The sequence below is a fragment of the Gobio gobio genome (assembly GCF_949357685.1).
Source record: "Gobio gobio genome assembly, chromosome: 17".
In the NCBI taxonomy this organism is placed as follows: Eukaryota; Metazoa; Chordata; class Actinopteri; order Cypriniformes; family Gobionidae; genus Gobio; species Gobio gobio.
Genome location: NC_137110.1, coordinates 14986394 through 15000970, shown reverse-complemented (window position 1 = coordinate 15000970; position 14577 = coordinate 14986394). Strand labels below are relative to the sequence as shown.

The following is a 14577-nucleotide window of genomic DNA, read 5'->3' as shown; positions in this document are numbered from 1 at the left end:
TCTCTGATGTGTGTGTTGAGTTTCAAGCAGTTTCAAGCAATTTCAAGCATGCTAAGAGCCTCAGAACAACACTGCTACCTTTTAGTGAGGGGAGGGCAGACAGAGAATAAATATTCAGAAGAAATATATTAAATAAAATAAATATATTGATCTGAAAAATAGTATGATTATTTTAAAGCTATTTGGTTACATTTTAATAAAACATTGTTTTAGTATGTTTTTAAACACACACACATACACGTTGTAATACCAGTGTAATACCCATGTCATTATACAAATGTGTGTCCTCATAAATCACAAACAAGAGAGAGAGAGAGAGAGAGAGAGAGAGAGAGAGAGAAACAAGTTTTTTTTTTATCCTGCTTCAAAACTAATACAATGCTGCCATCTTGTGTTCATTGAGGGGAGAGCAGCAGACACAGAGAATTTCTGTTCCCCTTTTTTGTCCTTATTTAATCCCTTGCCATGGAAACACCGTTTGAGATATCCAATATCCGTTCACATTTTAGCATCTTCAGTATCTTTGTTTCATGTTGACCGAGTTTGGTGGAGATTGAATAAAACGCCTACGAGGAGAACGTAAAAACTCAGACCCCGATTTAACCAAAAATTTACCTTCAAACCAAAATATCTGACTTCCTGTTGGTCGGAGCTAATGACTGTAAATTAGAAAGTTGTCCGGCTCGATGAGGTCAATATATATACTGAGTTTGGTGATTGTAGATGAAACGAAGCCCTTCACTTTTGTCAAAAGGTGGCGCTAGAGAGCCCCTCATCCCCGCCCGTTTCTGAGGCTTTGCCCATGTGTACTGACTGACATCTCTGATGTGTGTGTTGAGTTTCAAGCAGTTTCAAGCAATTTCAAGCATGCTAAGAGCCTCAGAACAGCCAAAAGATTATTAAACTTTGACACGTTGCCATGGCAACAGTATTTGAAATTTCAGGAATCCATTTCATACGTCTCTATCTGTCATGTTTTCACATTATACTGATGAAGTTTGAAATAAATCTGGTGAAAATAAGATGGTGATTCAAAGCATTTTTGAAAGTGACACACTTCCTGCTGCCAGTTGGTGGCGCTATAACTTTGACTCACAAAAGTCATATCCATGTGATCGGCTTCTTATAACAAACACACAGCTGAAGTTTCATCCAAACCAGTCAATGTTTGCACAAGTTATAACACACTTCCTGTTTCCCTTTTCTCGCCATAAATTCGTTGCATCGCCACGGCCAGACTTTTCGAGATATCAAAAATCCGCTCGCAATTTAGCATCCTGAATATGTTCACGTAATGCTGACCGAGTTTGGCAATGATCGAAACAATGGCCTCGGAGGAGTATATTAAATTCCAGAGCATGCGTTTTCCGAACAACCCATAATAGCTCACTTCCTGTTGGGCTGACACATAACTATGAGCACGAAAGTTGTTCGGCCCGATGAGATCTAAATGTGTACCAAGTTTCATACATGTACGTGCAAGTGTGTTTGATATATGGACCAAGTTTTCAGACCCCACTTTAGGGGGCGCTGTCGAGCCCCCCTGCCACGCCCGGGTACCAGCTTCAGCCCGGCTCTGATGGCCGCGCATTCCGACGCCTGTGCGAAGTTTCAAGAGTTTTCGAGCATGTTAAGTGCCCAAAAAGTACCCGAGAAGTCAAAAAAAAAAACAAAAAAAAAAACAAAGAATAATCTGAGGAAGAACAATAGGGCTCTGCGCCCTTTCAGGGCTTGGGCCCTAATAATTGTACTTTTAAAAATGTATTTAAAAAAATATTTATTTTAATAAATATATCAAAAATATATATGAACACTAACATTGATATGTTTGGTGTCGGTAAGATTTTGAAAGAAGTCTCATATGTTCACCAAAGCTGCATCTATTTGCTCAAAAATACAGTAAAAACTAAAAAACTAAAAACTAACTAAAACTAAACATAAAATGTAAAAAATGTTCCTGCAATGGAAAAGATTTCCTTCAGAAATCATTCTAATATGCTGATGCTTTGATGCCCTGAGAAACCTTCCCTATGTATTATCAATGTTGAAAACAGTTGCTTAAGATTTTTGCTAAGATTTTTATGAAGTTTGTTATTTTTTTCAGGATTATTTGATAAATAGAACGTTCAGAAATCTTTTATAACATTATAAGTATCTTAACTGTCACTTTTGATTAACATAGTGTCCTTGCTGAATAAAAGTATACATTTTTATACTGACCTCAAACTTTTGAATGGCAGTAAATATTCTTCAATGTTGCAAAAAACATTGAAGCATGTTTCACATTATGCATTTTCTGTAAAGATAAATACAATAGAGACTGGACTCTCTAGTGTCTCTAGTGACTTTCTGTATAACAGACGCACACCAGCTGCTCGGACTGTGGGAAAGTTGGATCTTGGATCTGTGTCTAAGAGGAAGTAGAGTGTATGTATGTATCTATAGAAAGAGATGGAGAAACATATTAAAGTTCTTTTTCCCTTCTTTTTTTAATTTATTGACTGAGAGAACTTGAAGAGTTCCTTTGAAAAGTATTAACTACCCATATCCACCCTCCCTCGAGTGCTGCATCACTGGCCCTGAAACAATATGACACAACAGAGCTCACACAATGACTTTCACTCAAGACACAATACGGCTATCTCTCCATTGTGTCTATACACACACACACACACACACACAGCCTTGGTTACCCACCACCAGATGGTGACTCACCATTCAGCAACTGCCAACACTGTATCTCACTGTACTGAAGTTGAATTTCATTGCCCTCCTTCACTGTTCTTTTGTCCACATCCAACATTCTGTCTCTCTTTACACACACACACACACATTTCCTTTCCCTCTGGATGATGTCATGTTCTCCAGTGCTAAATCTTCTACCCTATGACATGGTTTCCTGTTCTGCTGAGAACATAAAAACAGACTGTGAGAGACAGAGAGAAACACAGACAGACAGAGAGTGACAGAGAAAAAGACACAACAGGGAGTTCAGTTCATTCATATCTTTCTACAGTATACAACCAGAGCTTTGAAACCCTGCTCATGGAAAGAGTAAAGGCAGGGTTACCAGGGTGTGTGCATGCAGGTGACAACAAGACTCAAATTACCATTTCACACACCTGGGAACATGCCTTGTCAGGTGTAACCTTCCTAATTCACTTTGTAATACAGTATATAGAATGATCTGACCTGTGTTTACAGTGTGGTTTACCATGTGCAAGGGTAAATAAGGAAAACAAAGTCTAATTTTAGAACCCTTATGTAATTCTTTGCATAATGACATCATTTTAGGGACAAATAAGCTCATTTGAGTCCTCAGTTCTCATTACAGTAATGTGAAATTCAAAGTCTCATTTTCATTATTGTAACAAATAAATCAAATATATGATTTACAAGTATTTTGTATAAAAATATTAAATATATAAATATAATATTGCTGTTTACTGCTGTTCATTTGTACAATATAATATTACAATTATTCAATAGAATTATTCATAACATTTTCAATACAATTAATACATTTGTTGAACTGCATTTAAAATCATTGCAAAAATAATTTTTGTATAATACAGTAAAATAATGATTGTAAAAATAAATAATTACAGTTATGAGAATTTACGTTTTACATTTATGTTTAGTCCTTTAGCAGATGCAATGCACAAATCAGATCTTTGATACAAACCATGAATGATTACTATATTCATATATGGCATTTACAAATGTACTTAAAAATATATAATGGTATGTCCAAAAATATGGTACTTTTTGTTCCTTAGGACTTCAGACTCAAGAGAAACTTTCAAACATAATACATTAACATACAGAATGCTAGAACTATAATATACAAATTAATAATTAATAGCATATTACATTTGTTGTACTGCATTTAAAATCACTGCAAAATTGCTAAATAATTTTTACTATAATACCGTAAAATTATGATTGTAAAAATAAATACAGTTATGAGAATAATAATTATAAACAAAATTATGAGAAAGACATTCTCATACATTGAATCATTTAGCAGACGCTTTTATCCAAAGTGTCTTACAAATGAGGAGAGAAAAGCAATCAAGCCAACGATATCAAGGCAACAATATGTAAGTGCTGTGACTAGTCCCAGTTATTCTAGCACAGTACATGTAGAAAGGTTTCTCAATAGATGTATAGAATAGTGAGTGTTAGTATTAATGGGTCATGTGTTGACAATACCAAAATCCCTACAGTAATACTAATAATTGGGGGTAAAATAGGTTTAATTTTCCTATAAAACCTAGTGGTCTTAATAGTAGGTTTTATGCAAAGATGCTACCATTTTATTTTATTTTGGGGTAAAATGTGACTTGGACATTCTATACAGGTTTTGTGAAATTCTTCCTCTTTCTAAGACAACCATCACTGCTACCCTAAACATAAGCATTACATTTTGGCACATTGTCCATGCTTTGAACATGAATATCACCACACATCATTTGACTTGTTGAGGAGAGGTGAGCTGTCACTGTTTTTTTCCCTAACAGATAATAAAACCGGCAAAAAAGATTCCCACAGACTAAGACTGAAGGAGCTATATATAGAAGCATAATATCATAAAGACTCGACTTGGGCCAAAAGCAACCACCTAGCCACCGCCCAGAACAACCACCTAACAACATGCCAGAAAACATTCAACACCTTTGCAATCACATAGTAACATTCTAGCAAACAATCACAACCTTCTAACAGTATGTGGCAGCAAGATTTGTGCAGGAAAGCACCATTTACATTGTCTTCAGCTATTTTTACAATTATGTTGTGACACAAAAATTACACATTAGACCTTTCAGCAGCCCTCTAATAAAGGTCATACTGTGTGGGGTGGTTAAACGTTTGTATGTCATGCTGCTGGGTTTCTTGTGGCATATGTGCTTCTTAATGCTTTTAGCTTTTTCGTTATGAATGAGAACAGCCTAAGGCAAACTCTACTGTTACCATAGCAACTATGACTCTAAATACAACCCACCCAAATACACACACATATAGATACCAAAACAACATAAAAGCCTACTCAGATAAGAAATTATTGATGCATGTTTGGAGAAATAATTTTAGCCACAATAAAAGCACAGGGACGCTTAAAGGGGGAAATGCTATTTCATGCATTCTGACTTATTTACACTGTTAAAGAGTTGGATTCTCATGCTAAACATGGCCAAAATTGTACGTATGACGGAGTATTTCTGTGCCAAATACACTCCGTCAGGATTCGAACAAGTTTCGGAAAGTTTTTCCGAGTATGGCTCTGAATGACTTCATAAAGGGTGGAATTCCTTGTATGGGCACTTCTCCTGGGTACGCGCGTGCGCACATCAACCAGAGCGAGAGCAAGAGCGTGCCAATCAGCAAGCTTCGTCCAGGTTACAGAAGCCGTCAGCAGCGCTGTCATTTTGTTTTTAGACCACACAATCAACAATGTTACTAAGAAATGTGTTTCTGGTTGTGAAGGAAAGATAACTTTGTTCAACTTCCCAAATAACCAAGCGTGATGGTTCCCGGTCACGAGTCGAAAACCGCAGGCAGTGAGTGAAACTGCATCAAATGTCTGTTTTGTTGGCAATCGGCACGTAAATGCATATAATGTAAACAATTCGAACGTATAGTGAATCGAAAGTTATCCAGGTAGTACTCAAGATTAACATGAGATTGGCAGAAACTGTGTGTGGTATGTACCCTGTGTGAACATAAGTGTGAACGTAAGACCAGTAACAGTTTATGCAAACACAATTGTACGCTCCTGCGCTGCACTTGTTCTAACAAACCTTAATAGTTATGGATGGGAGCAAAAGAGTTACATTAAATACTGTTAGTTCAGCCAAAAATGACATTTCTGTCATTAATTACTCACCCTCATGTCGTTCCAAACCCGTAAGACCTTCGTTCATCTTCGGAACATAAATTAAGATATTTTGGATGAAATCAGAGAGATTTCTGACCTCTCCATAGACATAATATACATGAATTACCACTGCATTCACATGGGTGATTTTAACGATGTTTTTACTACCTTTCTGGGCCTTGAAAGTGTTAATTATATTGCTGTCTATGGAGGGGTCAGAGAGCTCTAATTTATGTTCCTAAGATGAACAAAGGTCTTACGGGTTTGGTACGACATGAGGGTGAGTAATTAATGACTTTTCATTTTTGGGTGAACTAACCCTTTAAACTGTGCCATTAAAAGAACACATTGTCAATTTGGGAAGTCCCTTGTGGCAAGCAGCGAGGCGAGGGACTGTGAGAGTCGGCCGATGGCGAGTGATAATGAGCGCCAGCTACGTGCCACACCGGTCTCGTCTCACGGCGGAGTGACGGGAGCATAAAAGGAGGAGCGATGACAGTGCAAGATGAGAGAGGACCAGACCTGGACTTTTCGTTGTGTTTTGTTTACGTTTTGTTATGTGTGTGTGTGTGTGCGGCAGTCGTCAGTGAGGGGCTGCCGCTGTTACTTTCAGTTTGTGTTTATTATTTGTTTAAAAAGTTGTTGAACATTCGCTGGTTCCCGCCTCCTTTTTCCTATATGAACAAACCCTGTTAAATTGGTGCCGAAGCCCAGGAGGCAGGAGGGACATGCTGTCGAAGAGCCCTCGCTGCTGAGGGGGATCACGGTGCTGAGGAGGTCGGGCAGCGCGGATGAATGAAGACCGCGAGTGGCTGCCCGAGGCAGTGGTGCTGGAGCGAGTGAAGATCCTGTGGGATGGAGAGCTCGCTGCCGTGCCCCTGGGTCGAGGGGGGGTGGCTGCCGTCCAAGAGAGAGCGGAGGAGTTTCCGGCACTCGCTGTGAGTCGGAGCCTGCTGCCATCCGCCATTTAGGGGAGGAGTAGGGAGAGCGTGGGACTCGCTGCCGGCTCCCTCAATAGGAGGAGCCACCGCCGGCCGCCAGGGGGCGGAGGAGGACCAAGCGGTGGCACCGCGAGGAAGAGCCTCTCGGCTGGCTGAGGACCGAGCGGCAGTGTGTCTGGGAACCGGACCAGAATTATTTTTTCCCTCTTTTCTCCTCTCTCCCCTCTCTTGTTCTGTCGCTCCTCATGCACCTGGCTCCGTTTCTCTCGCCTCTCTGTCCTTACCCCCAGGTACCGCGGCCGCCGTGATCGCAACCCCCCCCGGAGGAGGAGTGGTGGAGCGCAGTCTCGGGAGTGCCCCCCGGCCTGCGAAGGGTGTTGGGGGTATGTGGCAAGCAGCGAGGCGAGGGACCGTGAGAGTAGGGCTGGGCGATAAAACGATAACGATATGTATCGCGATAGACACGTAATCGATATCAATAAAAAATGCGTTCGATAAAACGTTCGATCATTTTTTTTCTTCGTCTGAAGAAACCAGAGGTTGTGAAGCAAGTTTGGTTGCATGAACAAAGGCACTCACTCTCTGGTAACCAAACAACGTAGGGAGTGACAGGCTAACAGCCAATCATGTAACTGTATCAAGTCTGGTTGCGCCATATCGTTGTCTCGTGTTGGATTCATTCTTCAGTAAACAAAACCAGCGTGGAGTGATAAGTGGAAAATGATTGCAGCAGCGAGCGAGGAAATTGTTAATAAAACAGGAAAACAAGTCAGCTCACCAGTTTGAAAGTTTTTTGGATTGTATAAGTCTGACTGTAGTCAGACCAATGTCATCTGCAAGACTGTCGTTCCCACCAAGACTACCAGCCTTGTTATACTTTCGTCTGGCTCCGCAGCACGAGCCTCCGCTGACAGCGCGCGTGCGCGCCTCGTTCGTTTGGGGACGTTGTTATAGTCGACACGATCGCCGTTGTGCTATTCTTGACTTTGGTTGAATCCGAAATCACCCCCTAAACCCTCAATCACTATTCCCTACTTTAGTCCACTGATACAGTTCACTTGAAGGGGTGAATATAAACGAGTGAGCGAATTCAGACAGCCGTTGTGTGTACATCAGCTATACACTCGTTATAGCGGTGGGAGCTTATGCATGTGGGATAGAATGAGTGCACTCAATAACGTCCACTATCGTTTCGGACACCACTACATATGGCTGTCCCCTCAAATAGTGCCCTATGTAGGGTATAGAAGGCGATTTCGGATTCAGCCTTTGAAACTACATGGAGAGGTAATGTTACTCTGCATCAGTGCCTTATGACAAAGCATCTAAACGGTAACAGTTACAAAGAAATAATGGAGGCACTGCACCTTAATGTTAAGAGATAATTGAAATTTTAGTGTTTTCCATGGTTGTGTTGACATTTCTGCCTTTATCACTGAGGGGATTACAATCAGAGGAAGGTTAAGATTAAAATAAAAATGTTTAAATGTAAAATATTTTTCTCCTGGTCCTTATTTTAAATAGGTTATAAAACATATCAATAATTATCGATATCGACCGATATGAAATCCTTATATCGTGATACAGTTTTCAGCCACATCGCCCAGGCCTACGTGAGAGCAGGCCGGTGGCGAGTGATAATGAGCGCCAGCTCCGTGCCACACCGTGACGGGAGCATAAAAGGAGGAGCGACGACAGTGCAAGATGAGAGAGGACCAGGCCTGGACTTTACGTTGTGTTTTGTTAACGTTTTGTTATGTGTGCGCGGCAGTCGTCCGTGAGGGGCTGCCGCTTTTACTTTCAGTTTGTGTTTATTATTTGATTAAAAAGTTGTTGAACGTTCGCCGGTTCCCGCCTCCATCTTCCCATACAAACAAACCCCGTTACATCCAGACATACCATTCTCGTCTTTGTGCGTGCCATAAGTCTGTCTGACACCGCTAGCCTAGCTTAGCACAAAAACTGGAGGTAAACGGCTCCATCTAGCCTACTGCTCAATAAGTGACAAAATAACACCAACATTTTCCTATTTACATGTTGTGATGTGTATAGTTACATTGTGTACTAAGACCGACGGAAAATGAAAAGTTGCGATTTTCTATACCTATATGGCTAGGAACTATACTCTCATTCCTGCGTAGTAATCAAGGAACTTTGCTGCCGTACCATGAGTGCAGTGGCGCAATGATATTACACAGCACCTGAAAATAGGCTAACTTATAAGCAACGTGACAACCTGCTTGCACAGAGAGCGTGCTGGGGACTATTTTCAGGCGCTGCATGTAAATAGGAAAATGTTGGCGTTATTTTGTCACTTATTGAGCAGTAGGCTAGCTGGAGCCATTTACCTCCAGTCTTTGTGCTAAGCTAGGCTAACGGTAGGTGCGTCAGACAGAGTTATGGCACGCACAGAGCTGAGAATGGTATGTATGGACTTATCTAACTCTGGGGATACAGTGAATAAGCTGAAGCCCCAAAAAGTCGGCGTGTTCCTTTAAACTGTATTTGTCATTACTCAGCCAGCTTGCTACCAACATCTTGCAGTTGCAATGCACAAATCAGATTTTTGATATATGCACCATGAATGATTACTATATTAATATACAGTACTTACATATGTACTTCAAAAAACATAATATATGTCCAAAAATATAGTATTTTTTGTTACTTAGGACTTCAGACTGCATCAAGAGTCCGTCTTCAAATCTGAAACTTTTAAACATTATACATTAACATAGACAAGAATAGCAGAATTGTAATATACAAATGAATTATTCATACCACTTTCATTCACATAAGCTCTAGTTAAGTGTTACCTGAGTGGCAAGTGTTATGAGAGATATTTAAGCTCCAATGGCAGTTTGGAAAAGCTCTGCTCACTGACTGAATGTGTGTCTACTATAGTCTGTGTCTACCAGAAATAAAGTGTGCATCTCTTCTTTTTCGAGCCTGATGTCCCTCACAGACCAGTGAATAATTCAGTTACTGAGGAACCTATATCGCAAGCATTGCAAAAGATATTAACTATTAACATGTCCTGTGTGGTGTGCGCTTGAGAGCGAGCTAGCTAGGCAAACTAGGAAAAAATATGCAATACCATGGTGGGAAAGAGGAAAAAAGAGAGAGGAGATAATGGAAGAGACAGCGCAACATGTTAGAAAGCTTGCTGTGAATCATGGGTAAATTAGTGTATTTGCTTCCTGATGCTCTGTGACCTAGATTAAAGTAATCTCTCTCTTTCTGTTTTGTCCCTAGGTCCCTCTCTCCCACACTGTCTCTCTCTCTCTCTCTTTTTCTTTACAACTCAGAAAACCTGCCTGTCCTCCTACAGTCGCAGTGGGTGCTTAAACTACTGAGGTTACCTGAACAGATGCACACAATCAGACATTATACAGTCGGTCCGAGCCTCTTTAGATTAAGTATATGCTGACCAGGAAGAGGATTTCCACACACACACAGCTCATTTGATCAGCTTAAGTGCATAAAAGCGTCTGAGTATGTGCTGGGAATTCAAGCAGAGATCACAACTGCTCAGCCCTGATGCTTTCAATGGTGCTCATTGTGTGCGAGTGTGTGTGTCACAACCTCCTATCTCCACCCCTCTTCCTCTGACATGAAGACACACACACATGGAGACAAACTCTTTCACTCACAACACACGTTCATTACAATAACGAATATGTGCTGATGGTGCAGTCTCTGACTCGTCTTGTTACTGTAAACATGCATCCAATTTATTGCTTTAATATAATAATATAACAAATGTATACTTAATAAGTAGAGTATATGCCTTAATTTGTACAATTTACAGAGCTCAACAATAAGGATATTTTTCTGCTGGCCTCGAAAATATCTTTAGATTAGGCCTATATTTTTATTAAATATTAAGGCTATTTAAACATTCTAGGATTTCTTTACAAAGGATATATTTATATTTAATTTTGAATTATATAATATTGTACTGCAATTTCTTGTTGAATATCCTCCTATATCTCACTTTGAAATGTCACTTTACAGAAGTAAAATGGACACTTCCCCATTGAAGGAGAATTTTACAGTATAAAGTAATTATTCATACCATCCTTTGTCACCTGTGTGTGGTACACATCCAAATGAAGTGTTATTTTAGTATCATTAATAATACTATTTCAGTTTTTTCATTTTTTATTTTCATTTTAGTTAGTTTCAGTCATTTTTACTAGTTTTTTTATGTGTCAATGTAGTTCTTATTCATTTTTATTTTAGTTTGAGTTATTTTAGTACTTCAAGTTAAACTAAAAGAAAATTAGAAGTTATATGTCTTATTATATTATGAAATCTAATTACTTATAATAAGTTATTATTACTTAATAACTCATAAGTCAAGTTTTTAATATATTTTATTTTATTTCTGTTCACGTTTATTTTATTTCAAGTAATGTAAAAGATTTCCACCCATGATTTTAGCTATAATCCTGATCCAAAAAGCAATTGCATGGCAACATATCCAATCATGTTTTACAGTACAATAAAAACAGATACTATTTATGCGAACGTGTTAATGTTGTCATAACACATTATTCTGCTATTAAAACAATAAAAAGCCTATGCTATCTCAGCAGGCTAGAAATAACAGCAGCTCTATAAACTATCATCTATGGCCATAAATACACTTCTATGTCTGAACCCAAACAAAAATCATCAGCAGAAGTGAGCTGAAGACAGCCATCACTAAAGAGGCTTACTACTCCCACTGGTCCTTCAAAGATTGAAATGAAGAGTCTTTTATTGTGACATTTTCTTTGTGCTATCGCCTATACAGTCTTCGGTGCAAAGGACATACGATATGGGCGTGACACTAAACATATGCTCATATAGTACATGACAAACATTTCTCTAAAGCAAACCTCGCTACTTACTGAATAAGTCAGTTTTAACTGTATTCTAAGGGCTGCATCCTGTCTAAGAGCCAAAAAGTGAGGACTGTAGGTGGGGACTGTGAATTGTGCCAGGACTGCATTGTGGGCTTTGAGAAACAGATACGCAGTCTTAGCTAATACATAAACATATATACATAACACGTACGAAATGGTTCAGGCGTGCCAAACTTTTGGGAATATAAAAAACGCATTAAAGAAAGAAGGAAAGGTGGGTGTGTGTTTGCAAAATTGCACCAGCAAGGACACAAGATGATGTTCACAAATGCCATGAAATCCAAAAGCACACCAACAATAGTAAGTGAAGCCAAAAGCAAACTAGTCCATCATTTGTAATCTGCCTCCAGGTGCTCTCTTGATGTGCTGTGTGGGAGACATACTGAGAATGAATCCAGGCTGCACTGATGGCAGATCAGCTGTTATACCAAACAATTCTCTGGTGCAGAGATTAATGAGAATCTCTTTTTATATTTGGGTAATGCTGTTTAAGATATTGTTTTGCTCTTCTGAATCTTTCACACACCACTGCTGAAAGGCTTATATAACGCATAAGGATGACTAAACACACACACACAAACAAACCGAGCCCCTTCTGCAGTGAATCACAATGACAATAACGGCACACTAAAATGTAAACAACCACACACACATATCTGTGTTGGAATTCTTCAATGTATTTCTGATCAGCAGAGGTTTAGACACCATTCATGCTGGAGAGCATTTGAAATGTTAAATAAAGAGTAATATTTTATTTATTTACATTTTATACACGTGCATATATACTGAATTACATTTAAAGGCCCAGAAAAAAAGTTTCACAGGTGACACCAGGCCACCATGTTCCATTGTTTGAGTGAGCGATTTACATGTCCTATGGCAAGCTGTTTTAACATGTATTCCTTTAAATAAGTTTCTATTTTTATGATACTGTTACAACTAATTCAGAGATTAGTATCTTTGTCAAATTTACAACTGACTATTTTTTATACACTAGTTCTAACTGGACATTAATTGCAATTTTTTGTCAGTGATTTCGATGGGGGTCTGTGGTTGGGATATTGACAGTCCACTTCTGTTTTACCTGTATTTATTTCATAAAGATTAATTTATACATACTATTCTTAACTAATTAGTTTAATACAATGGGATAAGAACTAATACCTTGTTAGTAAGTGTTAAAACAGCTTGCCATACCTGACCTCTCATTGAATCTTGTAGCCTATGGGTGTTGATTGTTTATTGAGGAAAAATGAGTTTCAGTCTATTAATAGCACTATCAATGTGTCAAGCAGTACATTCATTAATAAAGCATCGACCATTAAAATAAATGTTAGTTCATATATAAACAGAATACCCATTATAATAACAATAGTGTCAATGTTAGGCTACTGCAGCAATATTGCTTTTTAAACTACTTTACATATTTTAATATTATTTCCATTGACAGTAAAGATCAACTATACAACTAACACTGAATATTACTAGTTGATGAAGTCTGTAAATATGAGGAGGACATATGCAGAATAACCATGGCCTGTAAATAACCACATAGAAACCTCCAGCGCTTCACATACTCGGTGTTTTTGCTTTGTACAACATAACATCAAATCAGGAAACATATTAGACTAATGTCAAGACATTTAAAGAGCTAAACAAAGCTGAATATGCGTTTAAAGTGCAGATAAATGCGATGTTGAACCAGTGATATGCAGAAAAAGAGGTCAGTATGTTTCCGCGAGCGGCGCGGCGACATTGAAGCATCATCAGCACAGAACCTGTGTGTGGATGCTGTTATTGAGGATGCACGACTGAGCCTGTCAAATCAACGCATATCAATGCAAACACACCCATTCAAACAAGAGCCCTTGTTGTTTAAAGGCTTACCCTCCGACAGCTCCAGGTCCAGCTCAGCGAGCTGCTCCCGGACCTCTTGGGGGAGAGCGGACACATCCACACCGCGCTCCGCCATTATGGCCAGACACCGGGGGAAAGAACGGCGCAGAACGGTTTACCGACAACAAATATGCCCGTGTCCTCCTCACATTGAATAACAAATGGTATTAGACAGCAGACCAAGCTCCATCATCTCCGCCATGCCGAGAGAAATCCCAAACCGATGGGAAGAGTCACATGACCAGGGCTCGGGATGAGGAGTCTGAGCCTGTGGTCAGAAGCCGTGGTGATTTTGCTCCCTCTGCTGTGGTGAGAGAGAATCTTTATCTAATGCAATATCTTCAACAACAATGGTTAAATCAATGGTTTCCACTAAAATGAAAATTCTGGCGTTATTTACCTACTTTTGTGTCTTTCTAAATCGGTTGTAGCCTAGTTTCTTTTGTGAGACACAAAAGGAGACATTTTGTGGAAGCTTCATGCAGATAATTTCCATACAAGGCTAGTAGCAACCAAGTCTATCAAAAAAGATTTTAAAAACACTTTATACCAATTATAAACGACATAACGTTAGATTTTTGGGTTAACGTTTCTATTATTATTTTTACTTTTAGTCGTTTAACATAGCCTACACTAAGAAAAATCTGTGAAACTTATGATAAAAACTTTACCTTAACAATACAGTAGCAACATTTTAAGCTTCATGGATTTAAATTTTCAGTAAAAAAAAAAAATATTTCTTTAACTGGTATAATGTTAATATGCCTAAGTACTAAAATCTGTTTTGTACCTTTTTTTATAACAGTGACAACCACCATAAAAACACAACTGATAAAAAGCACAGATGATGAATCGCAAGTATCTTTTCCACAAGCGGAGGAAGATAATAATAGGCCTATATAGAAGACAGTGCACAGTATCGTAGGCTACACACAAATAAAAAAAAACA

The 14577-nt window shown here is 38.9% G+C and overlaps 2 protein-coding genes across 2 annotated transcripts in view; both read right to left on the bottom strand.

The window, feature by feature from the left end:
• The window catches only part of dip2bb (disco-interacting protein 2 homolog Bb), a 62507-nt gene extending 48663 nt beyond the window's left edge, over window positions 1-13844 (bottom strand). The window contains exon 1 of the mRNA XM_079840756.1: window positions 13620-13844. Within this exon, the coding sequence (XP_079696882.1) occupies window positions 13620-13704 (85 nt within the window). The 5' untranslated portion in view covers window positions 13705-13844. The remainder of the gene's footprint in view (window positions 1-13619) is intronic.
• chchd4b (coiled-coil-helix-coiled-coil-helix domain containing 4b) overlaps window positions 1-14577 on the bottom strand; it is a 616826-nt gene that overhangs the window by 273298 nt on the left and 328951 nt on the right. The window lies entirely within an intron of this gene.